A 22,593-nucleotide genomic window follows, 5' to 3' on the forward strand; every position below is an offset into this window, starting at 1 on the left:
CGGAACAAATTTTCATTTCTTTTAAAATTACTCAAATAGAAACCTCAATCTAAACTTTATTCGCTCTAAACTTTTCACGTTTCGTTTTTGAAAATTTTCAAAACTTTTAAGTTAAACAAGTAAGAACGGGACTGTCTTCGGCTGTGCCGAAGATTACATACCTTTCATGAATGGGGCTGAACAATAATCTTATCCCGTTCGTAATCTCCGAATAATCGGATGTATAAGATAAGAAATATATAGTGAACAGATCTGCATACCTTAACGATTTTTAAGATAAATATAAAATAAAAAACAGGTAGGTACTTTGAGTGAGGATGCAAAGTTTCTGGTTTTTTGTGGTCTGCGTGTAAAAACTTTGACTGCGAATCACGTATTTCAACAATATATGACGTAAACGTAACTATTTGATGAAATTTGATGAATTTTGAAGCTTCTAGCCGTAAAAAGGGGGCAAAAATTGAGTTTATATGGGGTATATAATATATATACCACCGATCTCTATGATTTTTTCAGACAACAATATATGCTATACACGTAAGCATTTAGTGAAATTTGAAGCTTCTAGCTGTTAAAACGGGGCAGAAATTGCGCAAAGTTTCTTATCTGAACAATCGGTTGTATGAGATATCTACTATATATACAACCGATCTCTATGATTTTTTCAGACAACAATATATCCTATATAATTAAGCATTTGGTGAAATTTGAAGCTTCTAGCTGTTAAAATGGGGTAGAAATTGCGAAAAGTTTCTTATCTGAACAATCGGTTGTATGAGATATATACTATATATACAACCGATCTCTATTATTTTTTCATACAACAATATATGCTATATACGTAAGCAATCGGTGAAATTTGAAGCTTATAGCTCTTAAAATGGGGCAGTAATTACGAAAAGTTCCTTATCTGAACAATCGGTTGTGGGGGATATATACAATATATACAACCGATCTCATCAATTTTTTCAGGCAACAATATGTGCAATATACGAAAGTATATGGTGAAGTTTGAAGCTTCAATCTGTTAAATTGGGTAAGATATTACAAAAATCCTCTTTTTCTGAAAAATCGGTTGTATGGAGGATATATGCTATAGTGGTCCGATCCGGTCGGTTCGGACAAATGTCTAATCGGACACCCAAATACACCCGCTCACCAAATTTTATCAAGATATCTCAAAAATTGAGGGACTAGTTTGCATACAAACAGACAGACGGACAGACGGACATGGCTAAATCAACTCAGCTCTTCAACCTGATTATTTCGGTATACTTAATGGTGGGTCTATCTATTTTCCTTTAAGGACTTACAATTTTCGGTTTCGTGACGAAATTAATATACCATTTCATTTTCATGAAAGGTATAAAAACAGAAGTGCAATTCTAGGGTATTTAAAACTTTTCTTACATTTTATTAGTTTTTATTTTTTTTTTTGATACGTTGAATACGTTTGAACTTTTATTTTTACTGTTTTGGGCTTGGATTTCTTAAAGTATTATACTTAAATTTCCCAAAGGAGCGTGGGCTTGGATAGTTTTCAATGCCCGTATTACGGGTTTATTTTGAAGTTGTATAGGTAATGTTTTTTTTTTTTTTTAAATAGGTCCATACAAAATAAAATGAAAGTCCAAAAAAATGTCTTTTATTCAATTGTTTTTAGCGCCACATTTTTTTTATTTTTAGTTTATTGTTTATGTCAACTCTGGGATATTAATTCTTTACTTTAAAATTTGCTAACTTATTTAAGTAAAATATCAACAATTTTTCTAGACTTAAATTAACACAATATCTGACTAAAATTTTATTAAATAAGTAAATAAATAATTAAACTTCAATAAATAAATTAACTGCACTTACTATTATTTATCCTCAATTACCAAATACTTGCTTATGAAAACGATAATAACGTATATAATACGTGCGCCAAACGTTCATCAAATAACGCCATGCGATCCTTTGCAGCTATTTCAAACGTTTACTTATCGTATCTAAATAATTACCATGATAAGCCTTGCTTTGCGCCCAGTCTTTGACATTAACTTCATGACCACCGCCGCCAGCACCGTTATAATAGGAACTAGGAAAACTGCTGCCAATGAATTGGGAATAATCTGTGCACGTGTGTCATCAGCAAGTATGAAAACAAAAATCAAAAAGGAAAGCAGATATAAAAATTGTAATAAGATAGCAATCATTCTCCAGCAATTAAGTTATATACAAATAATGAAACTAATATTTAAATAGTCCCACCCACCACGGACACGCCACTTACCAGCCGGATCGGAATCGTAAACATGCGAATGCGATTGCACTAAATGTGGATGTATTTTACATAAAGTTTTGAATTTAAGATAATGTATGAGCCAACCAATACCGCCCACCAATAGCACATTTAGTCCAAGTGTGGCCAACAACAACGTTACTACGGTCATCTTGAGATGTGCTATTTTTAGAAGAATGATAAGTGGTAATATAATAAGCCATTTCCGTTTCTTTCGGTCACCACGTCCACGAGCATCTGTATTATTTAAATGTATGCACATAAAAATGTTTTTATTAGGTTTTTATTATTTTCAAAACATTTCGTATAATTTTGAAAACTAACCCAACTCAGAGTCCACGATGCGCGCTCCTGAATCGCTGGATAACTTCACTTGTATGCCATGGTTTCGAGTAAATAACTCTGCTGCACGTTTGAAAAATTTAATTATGCTCACGAATTCACTGTCACCTGCAATGCGAAAGATAGCGGTATTAGTTATTTAGGAATTACAATGCAGCACAAGGAAATATTTGTAAGTTCACGCCCTTCACACAAGTAAATGAGCAAATTTTTTTTATTAATAACCAACACACAAACAAATCTGTAACCACTTTAAAAAATTTATTTTTTTTTTACTTCTTACTTCATTTTATAAATGCGAAAGCTTGCGAATGTGCTTGCAAGGGCATCTTTTTAATACTTTCAACTAAATGTTCACCAACGCCAAAAACTGTCTTCGTCCCCCATGTGCAACAATGCAATTTTCGTGGTTTACAAATTGTTTTCCGCTAATTAGTAGGTAAAGTATTGCGAAGCTCGGAGGTACTAATAACTCTTTAGTTTAAGAATTTTGAGTTAGCTCCCTTTTGGTCTTGGTGTGCGATATGTTTCTTTGTATATCTACCATCTCGAAAGCGGCTTAGCCAATTTGGATGAAACAGGGCGCACTTATTTTTAGGGGCTTGAAAGAAGACACCGACTACATAATATCTCATAGCACTATGTAGATTAGGATAGAAATTTGACCCAGTTATCCCCCTAAAGTTTGTTCTATTTAATATGTATAAAAGCGATATGTGGGTGGGAAGGGACCGGCGAAAATGTGATTAGTCTAGAATTTACAACTATAGATGCGTTGGAGTGTTCTCCTTTGTTTGAGCATGTTCTATGGAGAGACCAATTGTACCTGTTCATTGTGAACGGGTAGACTCGAAATGTTGTTCTTTATACCCTATTGGTACTGTGGACAGATCCTTTTTATACTCAGCTGAGCAAAGATCACAGAGCATATTAATTGTGTTCGCATAACGGTTCCCCGTAACGGCATAAACTAATCGAGATAGATATAAACCTCTATATATCAAAATGATCTGGGCGAAAAAAGAAATTCATTTAGCCATGTCCGTCCGTCCGTCCGTCCGTAAACACGATAACTTGAGTAAATTTTGAGGTATCTTAATGAAATTTGATATGTCAGTTCCTGGGGACTCATCTCAGATCGCTATTTAAAATGAACGAAATCGGACCATAACCACGCCCACTTTTTCGGTATCGAATATTTTGAAAAACCGAAAAAGTTCGATAATTCATTACCAAAGACGGTTAAAGCGATGACACTTGGTAGGTGGGTTGATCTTATGACACAGAATAGAAAATTTTTTAAATTTTGGAGAATGGGCGTGGCACCGCCGACTTTTAAAATAAGGTAACTTAAAAGTTTTGCATATTCATATTCATATTTATTGAGTCAATGGCAGAAACCTTACTGACCAGATTTACAAGTTTGCAAATTACCTTAAAACTAAATAAATCAAATTATTTCAAGGATGAGATAAATTTTCTCGATAGTAAGACTCAGTACGTAACTTAAACAAAGGCAAGGGCATTGCAAAGTCAATATTTAGCCTTCAAGAAATTTTATTAAGCTCTTCGTGGCCTCTTATAAGAGGGGCAAAGCTAAGGTAATTGGTTGTCAGAACTTCGCCGTAGAATATATTATGAGAGCGTAGAGATCTACTAGGAATAAGAAAATTTAACTGCCCCAACAGAGCTGAGCAATTTGGCAGTCGTTGGAGATATTATGATGAAATTTGGCACAAACATTACTCCCATTACTGTATGTGTTCTAAATAAAAATTAGCAAACCGGATGACGAACATGCCCACTTTTAAAAAATAAAATTTTTTTAAGTCAAATTTTATCAAAAAATTGAACATCTTTACAGTATATAAGTAAATTATGTCAACATTCAACTCCAGTAATGATATGGAGCACCAAAATACAAAAATAAAAGAAAATTTCAAAATGGGCGCGGCTGCGGCCTTTTTCATTTAATTACTCTAAAATACTTTTAAAGCCATAAGTCGAACAAAAATTTACCAATCCTTATGAACTTCGGTAAGTGTATAGCTTCTATGATGATAACTGTTTCCTGGGCGAAATCAGTTGAAACCACGCCCAGTTTTTATACACAGTCGACCGTCTGCCCTTCCGCTCGGCCGTTAACACGATAACTTGAGCAAAAATCATATATCTTTACTAAACTGAATTCACGTACTTCTCTGAACTCACTTTATCTTTATTAAAAATGGGCGAAATTCGACTATTACCCCGCCCACTTTTTCGATATCGAAAATATCAAGAAATGAAAAAAATTGTCATAATTCTATACCAAATACGAATAAAAGGATGAAACATGGTGATTGTATTAGTTTTTTGAAGCAAAACACAACTTTAGAAAAAACTTTGTAAAATGCGTGTGGCACCTACCATATTAAGTAGAAGAAAATGAAAAAGTTCTGTATGGCGAAATCAAAAGTCCTTGGAATCATGTCAGGAATAATGTTCGTAGTATTACCTATATAAATAAATTAGCGGTACCAGACAGATGATGGTCTGGGTCACTCTGGTCCACATTTTGGTCCATGTCTTCAAAAAGCCTTCCCATGTACAACTAAGGACCACCCCACACCCATATCGTACAAACACATTATAGAGTCACCCCTGGTCCACCTTTATGGCGATATCTCGAAAAGGCGTCCACCTATAGAACTAAGGATCACTCCGTTTTAAAATACTCTTTAATACCTTTCATTTGATACCCATGTCATACAAAAACATTCCAAGTTTAGCCTAGGCTCATTTTTCCACATGGTGATTTTCCCTTATTTGATAAAGTATGAAGGAAAAGCGTTCCAAAAAAATCACCCTTGGTCTACAATTCGGTCAATATTTCCCAAACATATGTGATATGGAATTAAAAACCTCTTATAAACCATCTACGAAGCCCTACGAAACCAGCGCAGCTAAACTCTCAGCTGAGTATGTAATGTTCGGTTACACCCGAACTTAGCCTTCCTTATTTTTTGTACTTTATTTTATACCCTTACGGGTACTCTTCAACAGTTCTTCTTTCTTCCTGTACGGTTAGTGTTAAGCAGATCCAATTTGTACCCCTAGTGTTAGTGTCGGACAAGACAAATTCTTTGGTAGTGAAACATAAAGTACAAGTATTTTAGCCTAGTTATGAGGCTTCATGCAGGCAAAATGGGCTTCATAAATTTTAAACTGACTAATCCCACCTGTACCCAAAAGATCTAGAGGTGATAAATTACACGGAATCATTGCTGGTTGCCTTTCGTGTCCAGATCGTACAATTTTGGGCTCATGCCAGAATGGTTTCCTGACCCATTTCAGAATCATACGAAAATTGTTAGCGGGATCAATCCAGAATCACCTTTGTAGCTGTTCAGCCCCATTTCATGTTGATTTTGGAAACATTTCGATACGATCTGAACCCGAAATACCCACAACATTGTTGCCGCGATGCCCAGTTTCGTGCGGGAATCTTATTTGAACATACTGATATTTTTCGTCTCAATTTCGTTTATTCACTTTTATTCTCTCTGAGATAAAAGTGAGTTCTTCTAAAATATAGCAAACGAGCGACGTGTATGTAGGAAAATTAAAACAAAAAAATTTTTCCGGCTGTACAAATAGCATTTAGCAAAACAATAAAACTTAACTGTAATTCAACAGTTGTTAGAATTTAATACGTGGATGAGCGTAACAAAATAATTGACCTAATGGCCCACTTTGTAAAAAAGAGTTGACTGTATGACCATTTAAGAAAAGCAGAATGGCCATAATGCCAATATCGTTGACATTGCAACCATTAGACATTTTACGTTGCGACCCTTTCATATGGTCATAACTTCAATTGATTTTGTGGCCATTTGAAGTGGTCATATAGTCAATTGTCATTAGGATCTTTGACGTTATGTGACCTTTTGAATTTAAGCATCTACACTTCGTGCACTTCGCTGTGAAAACTGGACTTTGCATAACAATGAAGGAGAGTGCAGAATCAAAGGCAAACACTCAATGTGGCAGGGATACCCATAGGTTCTCCTTGGTTTTCTCAGCGGCGACTTTATCTTGGCTGCCCGCGAGTTTCGAAAGCAAGCAACTTTTTTAAATATACGTAAAACTAGTTGTATCTCCAAATATTTTGTACAAATAAAATATGTTTCTTAAATTATTTTGCTTATTTTTTGCATATGCAGCGGATAAAAGCAAGTTTGGTATACCAAGTGACATACACACATATGTATGTATATACAAACATACAAGTGAGACTAGTATAAACGTGTTATCACATTTTCACAATTTCATATGGTTAAACACAACGCATTTTTCCTCAATTGGGATCTTTCAAGATATGTTTTAGCATTTGTAAAGCAATGGTCAAAATAATTTAGCGACTAACTAAATCTCTTTTCACTACATTAGTAAGAACGATAATATAATAAGGCTTTATAACTATTTTTATTACCAGCTCCTTATAGATCGGAATTAAGCAATAAATCCAGAAACAATTCTTACTTTTCGTCTGAAATTTATTGGCCTTCCCATCCTTGCTAGTCGTTTGGGAAATACTTCATACTATTTGTTTGGTTTCTAGCCAATTTCTTTTGAGCGAAGCGAACTTATACGTTCCCTACCGCCCATCAAGATTTTTCATAACTCTTTTTCTGAAGTTGTGCTGAACTAATTTTAGATTGAATGAGCCTTTCTGCTGTTTTTATCAGAATTATAACACTCACAATCCCACATTCGGTATTTCGAACGGGGTATTCATCATTAATAAAATTCTTCTTTCCTCCTTAATATAATATTCAAAATTTCATCCTTCTCCTACTCAGCTATTCTTCAGTGGGATCAAATTTCTATCTTCATTTTACAACATATATATGTTTTTATTAAATCTGGCATATATTTTACTTACATGTATACTATAGTACCTGGCAGACTTTGTTCTGACCCAAAAATGGTTTTGTCAACATTTCAAAATTGCGCCTCGCTTCTCCTCTTCACCCTCTATCTAACTGTTTTCTAATTTAATTTTCCATTACTCTTCTTATTCTTGTCCATCCCTTGTTCTGTTTATCTCTGTCCCACACCAAACCTATTCCTAGCTCCGCTCCCAGTCACACTCATACTCCCACTATGTGAAACTATAGCAGGTAATTATTTTTATACCTTTCATGAAAATGAAATGGTATATTAAGTTTGTCACGAATTTCGAAATTGTAAGTTCTTTAGGGCGAAGATATAGATAGATCAATAAGTGTACCAAAATTATCAGGATGACGAGCTGAGTTGATTCAGCCATGTATAAATTGTTTGAGAGCTTTTAAAAAGAAGCCAATTCAATGTCACTCAAAAAGTTGAATTAATAACTATGTTTTAAAAAGCAAAAATAATATATTGTAATTAATTGTAAAAATTTCATTCAATCTTTTTGTTTGATTTAGAAGAAGAATTATTCTCGCATTAAAGTTCAGGTGTAAATACGTTAGTGTGAGAGTTATCAAATTTAGAAAGCTGGAATTTTTAGAATTCGAATACATGAATAGATTTCATGGAAATGATATGATACAAAACAAGGAATGCTAACAATAGTGGAATAGTATATGAAATCAGAATATAAAAATCAGCGCTCAAACCACAGATAGTGCTTTCGTTTCTGCGGTTTTTTGAAATAATTAAGAAATTACTCCACTAAACAGCTTAAACTTCCTGCGGTACTTTTGTGCTTTACGCTGATCTCTGTACAGCAAAAGTATTAATAAACGTAGAATTTCAAGACTCATTTTGCACGCATTCTATTAAATGTAAGGCTCATATTTGATCGGGTACTCAAATATGGACACCAGAGCGTTTCCAAAAAAAAGTGGCTTTCTACATAAGATTGTCGAGCGTTTTATTAGATGCCGAACTAAACAAAAGGTCTTGAAGCGATATACCTCCTAGGAGATTGGGCCGAGCGTCTCTGCCAATATGCATAGTAGTCCTCTTAATTTTCCCTACAAACTGACGGGAAAATAACTCGAATAAGATACTAACCCGACCATTTTTAGAAGGATTTGAGATTACTACATTGCATGATATACGTTTGGATACCCACCTTGCGTGAAGAGCTTGGTGTCTGCTAAATAGCCTGCTAAATAATCAGGATTTTCGCCACGGGAAGGTGAGGTTGACAATCGGGTTGAAGAATCTATGAATTCCGCTAGCACGCCCTAAAGGTGATTGTCCTACACAACCCCTTGAATCCTTCGAAAGTGATTCTATGTTTTAGGGGGAAATAAGCTTTATTCTTATATACCCAGAAAAAAATTAATTTTCATATGGCTTGCTTGTTTGATGGACTGACACACCAAAAAGATCAAACGTTAATCTATACTGTACTCCCTGGATTAAGGGCCAATATAAGAATATGGTGCAATAATTTGGAACTCGAGCAACCAGGTTCATATTTATCGGCTAGAATTGGTCTAAAAACAATTCTTACTTTTCTTCTTAAGAGATTTTCATTGGGATTCTAAGTATATAAGTTTTTCCTATTTATTATTATAAGTCCACTTGGGAAATGAAATATCATTGATATAAAGCTCTTTTTTGCAAAGATATAACTTATTTTATTCGTCCACGATCTCCTTTTATATAAAAGTGGGCGTGGTCCTTAACCGATTTCGTTAATTTTTCTTCAAAAATCCTTATAGTAAAGGCAACCTCTCTGCCGAATTTTGTTACGATAGGTTTAACGATTTTTATTTATGATTAATAATATTTGTAAAATTGATTTTATCGCAAGTGGGCGGTGTCATGCCCAATTTTTATCAAGAGTCTCAATATCAGTCCACGTGTCAAATTTCAACATTCTAGGCGTATTATTTACTAAATAATCAGATTTTTTGTGTTTTCCAAATTGTTATATATATAAAAAGGGGCGTGCATATCATCCGATTTCACTCATTTTCAATACCAATCTATTCTGAGTCCAGATAAGCTCGTGTTCCAAATTTGGTGAAGATATCTCAATATTTACTCAAGTTATCGTGTTAATGGGCAGACGGACGGACGGACGGACAAACGGACATGGCTCCATCAATTTTTTTTTTCGATACTCATGATTTTTATTTATGAAAGTCTATATCTATCTCGATTCCTTTATACCTGTACAACCAACCGTTATCCAATCAAAGTTAATATACTATGTGTGCAAAGCACGCTGAGTATAAAAAGGGAATAGATGGTAATTACAAGACTAATGCCACCAAAAAAGGCAAGAGAAGATGCAAAATTCGATGAATATACGGTAGACGTCTCAATCCGTTGGGCGACGTAAAAAGGCTGGTATTCAAATGCGAGGCTTCAAAATCTCCCTGATGAGCGTCCTTATATACACTTCCTTCTGACGTGGTATGCTTACAAATTACTCCGACTCCAACTACCAGGGGCGGCCGTGTTTTCTCGAGACAGCAAATAAGCTGCCTTTTTGCCCAGAGGACGGATCAGTTGTATGGCTGTCCTTATTCGTGCGGAAAATTAAGAAGAAAAATGTCCGAATTAACTTTTTTTTTATATAACTCTTGGTCCTCTTTTTTCATACTTGGTCAGCGGTAGCGTAAGTGAGGAATAGACTCCTCTTCCTCCTTATTCTGATAGCTTCTTCAGAGGGAGCTTGTTGGTATGCTAATGCAATAGCGCAATGACCTATTATGACACCCGCAAGTACTCTCAATGCAGATTTGTTAAGCTTGAGTAGAAGCTTGTTCATTTCCAAACAAGGGCTGAAGTACCGTCAGGCCTGCCAATCACAAGATAATTCAGCGGTGCCCGTACAGAGTTGCCTGCCCCGCTTATGTCCATTTGGGCACCTCTCTTGACCATTTCATCTGCAAACTAACTTCGTTCAATATCGCTGTGCCCAAGAAGTCATGAAAGGGAGACATTGAAAGGCCTTATGGACGCCAAAGAGGCTCCACGCCTCTTCACGAAATACCACTTTATAACGTTGGATTTTAGTACCTTTCAGACGGCGTGGCTGTCGAGAAAGATCGTTATATTATTGTCTAGAACGTACTGGCCTGGAGCACTCTAATTGCCCCCTCTACGGCATTTGTCTCCACTTGGAAGATACTGCATAAGTTAGGAGGTCAGCACAACTGATTTTCCTGCAATTGATTTGAGTACATTCAAGCTGTTCGTCACAAACGTTGGTTAAAACTGTGGACATATAAGTCTATGTATGATCTTTATTGCCCTACCAGTTCAGCGTAGCCTCCATTGGGATCACTTTTATAGTTATTTTAAAAAAAAAAGGAAGAAGGGCACTTGAGGAATTTTTGGTAATTGGTTCTTTCAAATTTTCTTGCTTTCTATTTGTCTAATTGTTCAATAGAATTTATCAACACACTACTGAATCACTTTGTAGCAGCACGAGATATCTCAATAACTACATTTATTATTCTTTGTATCACACTTTGCGTACCTTGTAAACTTCTTGCATCATTGAAGACCACAATATCCGCTGGTTCCCCTAGCTGTATAATTCGTATGCGACGCTGATCCTCCACTAAATCACGGCTATACTCATTAGGGAAATAGCCAAGGCTGTTCGTAGCTAACATCCAAACAATTTTTGAAGCTTTATATTTAATGCAAGATAATAAACTGCGTTTTTCGAAACAACGCCGCTGATTACGCCCCACATATTCATCACTATGTGACTTTAAATAACGTTGTTGTGTAACCGGAACTTCATTAAGCGCATTTGTTGGTTTAACGTAAGAATCGATTATAGCGCGCGAACGTGGGATAATATTTTCCAAACTATCGGCGTTAGAAAAATTTAAATAATTTACATCACTGCGGGATGAGTTTGTGTCATTGATTCCAATTTGCGCTGTTGCTTTGAGGTAGAGGGTGTGCACTAGCAACAACAATAGCGCAATAAATTTGGCAGAAGGGCACATAATTAAATATTAGCAAATGCACAAGGTAATCAAGGTTTGCAGTTAACAACAGCACATGCCCTAAACACACACACACACACACTTATGTTTATTCTGTAAACAAGATATGATTTATTGCAAATTTTTATTTGCTATGCGAACTTGAACTTGGCCTGCGGACTAGCGTATACTCGACGAACAAATAACAAGCCTTGGCTTTGAGTGATTCCTTTTATGTATTTTCACCAAATATTCCTAGCTGAGTTGCAAGCGCTAGTCACAATGCTATGGCAACAATGTACAGCAGAACCGGTATCTCAGATGCTGTGACTAGTGCCAATAGATTGTTAGCGTTAAATAAGATTTTTTTTTATTCGCTGTATTTGCATTGTTTTATTTTTTTTTTTTTTTTTTTTTTGCGTAAAAAACATTGTGATCGTGGCATTCAATTGCCACCTGACTGCAATGTGGGTCAATGAGTAATAAGAAACGAATGAATATACATATATACACACACTCACATATTAATGTTGACACGTCATGTTTGTATTAGTTTCTTTCAAAGCACAAAGATCATTAAATCTAACCGCCACATAGGCCAGCATAAATTTTTCCTTGACTACATAAACAACAACAAATGTGCGCATGTTTCATATCAAATCATTACTCTTTATATTGCAGCAGGAGTCATTCATTGTAGATGTGTGTCTCGTATGCGCAATACATCTACAGCTTAATGTAAATACATGTTTGTGTGATGTTTTATTTACCAGGAGAAACTATCAGACTCTTGAGCTTATGTTAAGCCGCAGTCTTTTTGCTGGAATTATAAAATAAATAAATAGTTCTTGATTATTTTCTCTATTTCATTTAAATAAAAAGTAAAAGTGGGTGCTAATAGTTACGTAAGGTAAGCATATTAAAATAAGATGGTAAATAGCGAACGACTCGCTTTCCCATTCGTTGTTCTTCACAAGAAGAAGGAAAAATAAAGAGAGAGCGTGAGAGGAAGAGAAAGAGAAAGAGGGAGAGAGGAAAGGAGTTGCAGAGTGAAAGTGAGAGGGATGGAATATTAATCATAATAATTCGGTACAGGAGATTAAGACAAAGCTTGTCCTTCACTGTGAGGTGTATTTTTGTGTCATTTATCCTGACAATACACGGACCTATATGTTTTATGCGTACTCCTTATGGTATATTCTAAAGAAGCTGATAAGCTTTTCAGGGAAGATATACACTTGAAGGCCCTCATGTTAGTTGTCTACTCACTTGAGTAGGGAACGATCCGTTAGTTGGGCCAGCACACGGCCTCTAGGATGAGAAAGGAGAGATGTGGAGGAATAGAAATACCATTTTTCAAGTGTAAAAAAATAATACTTTGCACGATTTACCTCAGAGGGGCTTTATGTCAAGCTTCTCTTCCAATTTGCGTTGTGCTCCTTTTCAATTTCTACCCAAAACCTTCGGGGAGTGTCTTTATTGCTACAACAAACAACATTAACCAGCTTCTCTGTATGGTAACTGTTTAGGCAGATGGATTTTTTTTTTTTTTGATAGAAGTTTTTCACAGCAGGACTTGCCAAAACGGTTTCGAGGACAATGTTGTTGATAATTGTCGCGGACCTTCGATTTTCTTGACTTTAGCTACTTGAGAACCAGCGGTAACAGCAAAAATAATGGCAGTTGCAGTCATCAGGATCTACTTTGGATCGTAGGTAAGTGACAAGTAAAGTAAAAGGTATCATGAACGATGCCAAAAGTAGAGATAAGATGTATGGCCCCCTGATCTAAGGGTTGTGTATAGAATGAACTTGAGTAAGATTCACGCAGATCTTAACATAATACACCAATAAAAAGCACAATCAATCCACTTCCTATGTTGTTTAATTGAAATGAACAGAAGCACTTTGTCCAGAATATTTCACTTTTGAGACATGACCTCGGCAGCAGATGAATTAGAAATGCAGCTTGACCTCAACACCATTGTGTTACTCATTTGAGTTCTCAATCAGAGAAAATTCAAAATAGGATTTTTTTATTTTTTGTTGTCAAAGCAGTCACATTGGCTCGTTGAGGAAAACCCCTCAACTTCTACAAAGCCCAAGTGTGTAAAACTCAGCGTGTTTTATTAGTTCCAGATTTTCCCTTGTCCACGGTGGGGCTTGAGGTGGATAGACGGTCTGGGAACTGACATTGAATATAACTGAGACTAAGCCACAGTGTCGTTGTGGAAAAAAAAATAAATTACCCTGGGCGTACACTCTTCGCTACACAGAGGTATGTACTTATCATGGCTGTCGCATGACTTTGCATATTCATTTGGGATGGCATAATCTTTCTCCTGCATTAGAGTGTGCTTTTGGATGAGTCGTTTGTTGAAGAAACTTGTGTCTGCCATTCATGTATTTACTAATCAGCACTGCGGTAAACATTACAAATAAATGGATTTGTTAACCTGCCCAGTTTCAAACTTCTCGCGGCCAATAAAACACCTTCTCTATTGAGGGTCCTGAAATTCGAGAGGCATAAGATGCGATCCCCTTAATATAAAATTCTGTTATTTAGATATTCATAAGAATAAAAGCAGGATGAAGAATTTAATAAGGATATTGAAATACTAGTCTTATCTGTTAGCCAAATATATCGCAAGAGAAGAAGATATGTATGTGTAGCTCAGAAATTTTCAAAAACTTTCACGCACATCGCTTTAAATGAGTGTAGTGATTAAGATAGTTACCGAAAAAAATAACAAATATGTAAATAAAAAATTACTTATAGAAAACAGTTAAAATATAATTTTTTGCAGCAGCATCAATCGTCATCTTATATGCCTGCAACGATCCTAACAATTTGCACTTATGGTTATTATAGTGATCAGCGCATTATTATGCGGTTTGTGGTAATACAAAACTTATATCGAATGTAGAGTGTGCGAAGAAACCAAGAATGCAGAGTTTGCACACAAACACTCATTTTATAAATATTAAGAAAAACTTGGCGCGATTTCCCCGAGGAAGTTTAAGCCGAGCTTCTCTTCCAATTTGTGTCGTGCTCTTTTTTAATTTTTTCTACAAATTTGCGGGATGGGACCTACTTGTTTCATGCCGATTCTAAACGGCATCTGGAATGCAGATAAATTTTAATTGAGTAGCTTCTCATGGCAGTAATACACTCGGAGTGTTTTCCAAATCGCTGCCAAGTTGTAACCGCGCTTAGAAAAACTTTATTGTAATTGAAAAAACGTTTTTCTTAATTTTTAATGTTACTTAGCCCGTGAGTTGAACCCAAGAACTTCGATGTGATAGGCGAAGAACGCTACCATCACACCACGGCGACCGCCATACTAATGTTATACAAAGCGGAAAAAGGCGCCTAATTTTTGTTTTTTACTTTTTTTAATCTACATGTATCTTTAAAGCTGACGCAAACGACACACCAGCGGCACTACACTACGCAACAGTTTTTTTGCCGATTTGACCAACTGTGTCGCTCATTGCCGCGTCGCGTAGTCCTGCCGTCACTAGGTGTAAATTACTCTATGAGAATGCATGCAAAGAATGTTTTGTCGTGGAGTGTATTGCCGCTAGGCGTGTCCTTAGCTTCAGTGTACACTGCTGCGTACCAGGTGTTGATTTACTCTCAACAATCCAACTACCAATAATGTATGAACTTACGTCAACACAAATAGCTCTGTTAAGCGCTTAGAGTTAAAACTGGCTAGAATCACTTCGATGCCTAGTAAGATGTTTTTTTTTTTGTTTTTTACGAGGAGGAAGCATCGAAAGCCTCATAGTTAGTGTGGTACTTTAATCGCACTAAACCTCCTACCGCCTGAGTACCATTTACCCCCCGGTACTACCGACAACTTTTCCGTCGGGCGGTAGGTTGAGTACTAAGCTCTACGTCTGTCGGGGTCACGTTGTTGTACTTTGATAGTTCCGCGGTATAGTTAAAGCTGGGACTGGCACGCCCTGCGTACTACCTCAATGTGTTTGCCACATGCCACTTCTACGAATATTTCCAAGGTATACCTTAAACACTGTGCATACAGTGCTTGTGGCATGTTTGTGCGTTCGACTACTTGTATTGTAGGTTTTTTTTTATACTCAGTTGAGCAGAGCTCACAGAGTATATTAAGTTTGATTGGATAACGGTTGGTTGTACATATATAAAGGAATAGAGATAGATATAGACTTCCATATATCAAAATAATCAGGATCGAAAAAAAATTTGATTGAGCCATGTCCATCCGTCCGTCCGTTAACACGATAACTTGAGTAAATTTTGAGGTATCTTGATGAAATTTGTTATGTAGGTTCCTGAGCACTCATCTCAGATCGCTATTTAAAATGAACGATATCGGACTATAACCACGCCCACTTTTTCGATAACGAAAATTCCGAAAAACCGAAAAAGTGCGATAATTCATTACAAAAGACCGATAGAGCGACGAAACTTGGTAGATGAGTTGAACTTATGACGCAAAATAGAAAATTAGTAAAATTTTGGACAATGGGTGTGGCACCGCCCACTTTTAAAAGAAGGTAATTTAAAACTTTTGCAAGCTGTAATTTGGCAGTCGTTGAAGATATCATAATGAAATTTGGCAGGAACGTTACTCTTATTACTATATATACGCTTAATAAAAATTAGCAAAATCGGAGAAGGACCACGCCCACTTTAAAAAAAATTTTTTTTTAAAGTAAAATTTTAACAAAAAATTTAATATCTTTACAGTATATAAGTAAATTATGTCAAGATTCAACTCCAGTAATGACGTGGTGCAACAAAATACAAAAATAAAAGAAAATTTCAAAATGGGCGTGGCTCCGCCCTTTTTCATTTAATTTGTCTAGGATACTTTTAACGCCATAAGTCGAACAAAAATTAACCAATCCTTTTGAAATTTGGTAGGGGCATAGATTTTATGTTGTTAACTGTTTTCTGTGAAAACGGGCGAAATCGGTTTATGCCACGCCCATTTTTTATACACAGTCGTTCGTCTGTCCTTCCGCATGGCCGTTAACACGATAACTTGAGCAAAAATCGACATATCTTTAATGAACTTAGTTCACGTACTTACTTGAACTCACTTTATTTTGGTTTGAAAAATAAACGAAATTCGACAATGACCACGCGCACTTTTTCGATATCGAAAATTACGAAAAATGAAAAAAATGCCATAATTCTATACCAAATACGAAAAAAGGGATGAAACATGGTGAGGTAATTGGATTGGTTTATTGACACGAAATATAACTTTAGAAAAAACTTTATAAAATGGTTGTGACACCTACCATATTAAGTAGAAGAAAATGAAAAAGTTCCGCAGGGCGAAATAAAAAACCCTTAAAATCTTGGCAGGTATTACATATATATAAATAAATTAGCGGTATCCAACAGATGATGTTCTGTGTAACCCTGGTCCACATTTTGGTCGCGATCTGGAAAACGCCTTCACATATACAACTACCACCACTCCCTTTTAAAACTCTCATTAATACCTTTAATTTGATACCCATATTGTACAAACACATTCTAGAGTCACCCTGGTCCACCTTTATGGCGATATTTCGAAACGGCGTCCACCTATAGAACTAAGGCCCACTCCCTTTTAAAATACTCATTAACACCTTTCTTTTGATACCCATATTGTACAAACAAATTCTAGGGTCACCCCTGGTCCACCTTTATGGCGATATCTCGAAACGGCGTCCACCTATGGAACTAAGGATTACTCCCTTTTAAAATACTCATTAACACCTTTCTTTTGATACCCATACTGTACAAACAAATTCTAGGGTCACCCCTGGTCCACCTTTATGGCGGTATCTCGAAACGACGTCCACCTATGGAACTCAGGATTACTCCCTTTTAAAATACTCATTAACACCTTTCATTTGATACCCATAGCGTACAAATGCATTCTAGAGTCAACCCTGATCCACCTTTATGGCTATATCCCTAAATGGCGTCCACCTATAGAACTATGGCCCACTCCCTCATAAAATACTCTTTAGCACCTTTCATTTGATACCCATATCGTACAAACGCATTCTAGAGTCACCCCTGGTCCACCTTTATGGCGATATCTCGAAAAGGCGACCACCTATATAACAACCACCACTCCCTTTTAAAATCCTCATTAATACCTTTAATTTGATACCCATATCGTACAAACACATTCTAGAGTCACCCCTGGTCCACCTTTATGGCGATATTTCGAAACGGCGTCCACCTATAGAACTAAGGCCCACTCCCTTTTAAAATACTCATTAACACCTTTCTTTTGATACCCATATTGTACAAACAAATTCTAGGGTCACCCCTGGTTCACCTTTATGGCGATATCTCGAAACGGCGTCCACCTATGGAACTAAGGATTACTCCCTTTTAAAATACTCATTAACACCTTTCATTTGATACCCATATCGTACAAACGCATTCTAGAGTCAACCTGATCCACCTTTATGGCTATATCCCTAAATGGCGTCCACCTATAGAACTATGGCCCACTCCTTCATAAAATACTCTTTAATGCCTTTCATTTGATACACATGTCATACAAACACATTCAAGGGTTTCCCTCGGTTCATTTTCCTACATGGTTATTTTCCCTTATGTTGTCACCATAGCTCTCAACTGAGTATCTAATGTTCGGTTACACCCGAACTTAACCTTCCTTACTTGTTATTTTATGTTTTTATATGTATATGCATATGGGGTATTCCATCCCATTTCGACCAATTTTGAACCCGACCCCTTTAGAATTGGTTGAAAGTTTTTCTTCTTTTTCTAGCTTACGAGAGACGTTTTTCAGAAGTTTTTAAACATTTTTCATCCAACTCAAAAAAAGTTATGAATTTTTAAAAAAACACCGTTTTTGTTTTCAAAATGCTATAACTTTTTCAAAAGTTAGTGGGGATGATTGCAGAATTGATTGAAGTTTTTTATGAGAAAAAAAAAGGGCGAAATTCGAAAAATCTCGATAAACTGAAAAATTACAAAAAAAAAAGTTTTAAATTTTTTTGAATTTTTTCCGAAAAGTACATTTAAAAACAAATTAAAAAAAAAAGATCCCAAACGGTCAATATTTGAAGAAGTTATAGCATTTTGAAAACAAAAACGGTATTTTTATAAAAATTCATAACTTTTTTTGAGTTGGATGAAAAAATTTGAAAAACTTCTGAAAAACGTCTTTCGTAAGCTAGAAAAAGAAGAAAAACTTTCAGCCAATTCTAAAAGGGATCGGGTTCAAAATTGGTCAAAATGGGATGGAATACCCCATATGTATATAAATACATTTTTTTTCCTTTTTTTTTTTGTTTGTTTCGTGATGTTTATGACAAAATTTACTTCGAGGCACCTCTTTGATATCACAGGAACGCGACCATAAATCACACAACCAAAATTAGTTACCGCTATTTTAGTTTGTACTTCGTTTGTGTTTGTGTATAATTGAATGCTAGAAACAGTAGGTACGTGTTTTGTTTTATTGCTTTGCGCATTCTGATTGACTATCATCCATAAGAAACACTGCGAGAAAACGAAAATAAATAAAACATTAACGCAATAACGCAAACAATTTAAGCTAAGCTTTAGGCTTTCGGCGCTGGCGCCATAAATCGATCGTCATAGCACTACTGATTCATTCATAGTCATAGCGATACCAAAAGTAAACCAATAGAGATATATAATCAATGTAACAAAAAGAAATTGTATATATTGGTATGTATTTTACCAGCGATTATAATTGCAACAGTGGCATTATTGCCACGATAATAGAGCATGGAAAGAAAAAAAGTAAAAAAACAAAAATAAGTACTCACAGCAAATATTGCATGCTTTTGCTTTTATTCCATTGCGTTTGTTATATTCAATTACCACAAATAACCTACTGATATCAGGTTTAAATAATTTTACTTTCATTTCCTTGCGGCAACTGCGTCCGTTAAGAGCTCAATTGTTTGTATGTATGTTTATGTCTGTGTGCAACATATGAGTTTGCAACATGCCTTGTGTCATTGCTGCTGTTGCTGCCACAAAGTCACTCAGTCAGTTGGCCAAGCGGTCAGCTCGACTAAATTTCTTCTTATTTTATTTTTGCTTTGTACATACTGGAGGTTTACGCCGATCACTTTATCGGCGGCGGCGGCGTAGGCTCTATTATATACCGGCGGCGGCGGCGTGGATGGCGCGCCGGCGTACGCCGGTGTTCTTACTTCAAAAAGCTTGATTTTTCTATTCAAAAAACTAATATTTAGGAAAGGTTTTGTTTGTATGTATTTAAGGAAATGAACGTTTTGGGTCCTTGCGGAGGGATTGTCCCTCGTTCATTTACTCCAGAGAGGCTTCGTACCTAACCCCGGTCTTTGGAATTGGTATTCCTGCGTCTGCTGAAAAGAAATAGAGATACATAAAATGGTCACACCTTTGTCTGTATATCTCGTGCAATGCGTAGTTTCACCTGGGGATAACTCCTAATCATCGTCGCTGACACAATTTCTTTAAATCATTTGCGGCTCCTTGGCCACACGCACAAAGGTGACTTACGGTTGCTATTAATGGTCTATTAATACTCATGACTGTCGTGGCACAGGGCACCTCCAGTTTTTTCGGCTGTTTTTAAGAGCTACAATTTCCGATGTGCAAACGTAGCAATCCTGACCACATCGACGTCACTTTCCTAGAAGCTCTGGGTGTAGCTCCGAAGACTTTCTAACGGATGCTTTTCTCGCGCTATGCTGCCGAGCTACACCAGAGAAACATCTTGAAACGTTAGGGAGTGACAATTCGGTCAAGGATGCCGCCCTCGAAATTATAAGCAGTCTAAGTGGATGTCATTGCGTAACTCATAGGTGAAAATCGTATAATCCTCGGCGCATCTACATAATTAAAATTTTACAAAGACCCTGGATAAAGTTTTTAAAATGTAGACCAAATTTTGCAGACGTTTGTGTTCACAACATTGATTTCAATAGTCTTCGTGAAATCAAAACGATATTTCAGAATGAAAGTCGACCGATTTGAAGTTGGAAGGTGTTAACTGCTGTTTTCCGGCCTTATGATATAAGAGCTCATTATGGATGGCCGCGTAGCTTCAGTTTTCAGACTAGTTCGACTGTCCACTAAGTTAGGGTAGTAGCACACGGTCATTATTTCGACTGTCTTGGGAAAGCATTTGTTTCACCACTTTAAGTGTTCTTGCGAAGGACAAAGTCTCACCTGGTAAATATATGTGCCTACGTATTCACATTTGTAAAAGGAGCCGTAACGTGTAGGTGATATTTAAACTTCGTTGATAGGCCATATTCAATGTGATTCACTCCAAGGAACTAGTTTTGGATAGGGCCGACAACTTTATGTCAAACCCGGAGACTTGGGTGTTGAAGGATGAAGTGTGAAAATTAAAATTAAAAATTCAGACGCTATTGTATAGTTTCGCAAATAAACAACAGATTTTTGAATGTAAGCCCAAATGATTTTTCAAAACCTTCTCATACGTACATATATCCTCAACTTAAGTATGAGGTAAGAATCATTTCAAAGGAGTGTTTATGCCCCTAGAACCTACTAAAAGATTTTGCATCACTAATTTGGCTTATTATTTCAGCCAATCGCAATATAAAATTTTAAAAAAATCTGTGCCTTTTTTGCTTTTTTTAACAACTTGAGAACAATTTGAAAACAATTTGAAACGCCTTGGGTTATTTTATTTGAATTCATTGTTCAATATTTTTTGGAAAAAATATGCAAAGTAAGCATATAAATTTATTATATAACTTTTCTTTTAGTTTTTGTTTTAATAACTTGGTGAAATGGGTGATGCAAAGTCCGTATTAAGCTGACATCGAAAACGTCTGGTAGTTTTTAAATAACTTTTGAACAGTTATAAAGTGTTAAATTTCGCAATTATTTTCTTATAACTGGCAGTGATGCACATCCGTTGATACCACTTTCGACCATATCCGACCAATTTTCGACATGAACAATAAAACGCCTAAACAGTATTTTTAAACGAGTAGAAAATATAGTAACGCGCCGGACGCCGCCGCGCCGATATTTTTGACATTCGGCGGCGGCGTGCGAAAAACGACCCTAATCGGCGGCGGCGTTTATCGGCGGCGTATATCTCTAGTACATACATATGTATATGGAAATCTATTGTTGTTATTGGAATTGTGATGTTCAAATCCATGCACGCAGAAATGTAGATTTTGAGTTCCATGTGCAAGTATTTTTATCCAAACTGACATGAGTTTATTATGTTGCGGTCGATCTAAACTACAGGCAGAGTATCACTTTAGCCTGTGGTTTGCATAGTTGGTTAATTTACTTATATTAGACGCTATTGAATACTGAAAAGCGTGTTAAGCAACAACAACAACAACCACCTCAAACAAAGCGTGCAGAGATACAATAAATTTCTACAACGGCGCATTTCGTTTATGTGTATTCCATAGGATTCGTTAAAAAAGCTTTTTGGGGATTTTTCTGAATAATTCTGTTTTCGGCCTCGTTTGGGTTATTTTTGGAATGGCTTCGGATTAATTCTCTACACATTCGATACCTTCGGATCACTGCTTGAGAGTCTTAAGTCTACTTTGGGAACATTTCGCGATTAGCTCAGTTTAAAAAAAAAATAGAAATGCGGTACTGCTTCGGGGCTATTTCTAAATATTTAATAATTTTCGCTTTCGGGGCTACTTCTTGCGACCATTTCGAACCGGAATTTATGTATTTCCAAATAATCCCTAAAAAGTGGCAAGGTGTTTCTTAAATAATCCCTGGATAATCCCGGAATATACTCTTTTTGAAATGGCTTTAGTATCAATATGTAACGAATACAAAGGCCTTTTCGTATTGATGTCGGTACTGTTTCGGGGTAAGTTAGGATATCTCCGAGGGCGTCTCGAGTTTGTTTTCGGGACAGTTTCGACCCGATTTGAGACTCTTTCGGAATTATTGAGTTAAAAAATAAATTAATTCAGGCGCGAAGACCTCTGATGATATTTAGGCCGAGCT

General features: G+C 36.2%; 1 protein-coding gene across 1 annotated transcript; it reads right to left on the bottom strand.

Moving 5' to 3' along the window:
- Positions 1-1,648: 1,648 nt before the first annotated feature.
- On the bottom strand, positions 1,649-11,783 carry Osi1 (Osiris 1). Its single transcript, XM_067775302.1, has 4 exons — positions 11,106-11,783; positions 2,609-2,734; positions 2,276-2,521; positions 1,649-2,114 (listed from the first exon to the last, which is right to left on the bottom strand). Exons 1-4 carry the CDS (start codon positions 11,587-11,589, stop codon positions 1,966-1,968), a joined length of 1,005 nt encoding a protein of 334 aa, XP_067631403.1. The 5' UTR covers positions 11,590-11,783; the 3' UTR covers positions 1,649-1,965.
- Between the last annotated feature and the right edge of the window lie 10,810 nt (positions 11,784-22,593).

Source organism: Eurosta solidaginis, chromosome 1, assembly GCF_040869045.1.
Source record: "Eurosta solidaginis isolate ZX-2024a chromosome 1, ASM4086904v1, whole genome shotgun sequence".
In the NCBI taxonomy this organism is placed as follows: Eukaryota; Metazoa; Arthropoda; class Insecta; order Diptera; family Tephritidae; genus Eurosta; species Eurosta solidaginis.

What these genes read in the sequence shown, in the direction of transcription:
- Osi1 (XM_067775302.1), bottom strand. Translation starts at nt 11,589, where the DNA reads ATGTGCCCTTCTGCCAAATTTATTGCGCTATTGTTGTTGCTAGTGCAC. An exon ending in CATCGTGGACTCTGAGTTGG is followed by an intron (nt 2,522 to 2,608) that starts GTTAGTTTTCAA and finishes TAAATAATACAG; the next exon opens with ATGCTCGTGGACGTGGTGAC. An exon ending in TTACGATTCCGATCCGGCTG is followed by an intron (nt 2,115 to 2,275) that starts GTAAGTGGCGTG and finishes ACACGTGCACAG; the next exon opens with ATTATTCCCAATTCATTGGC.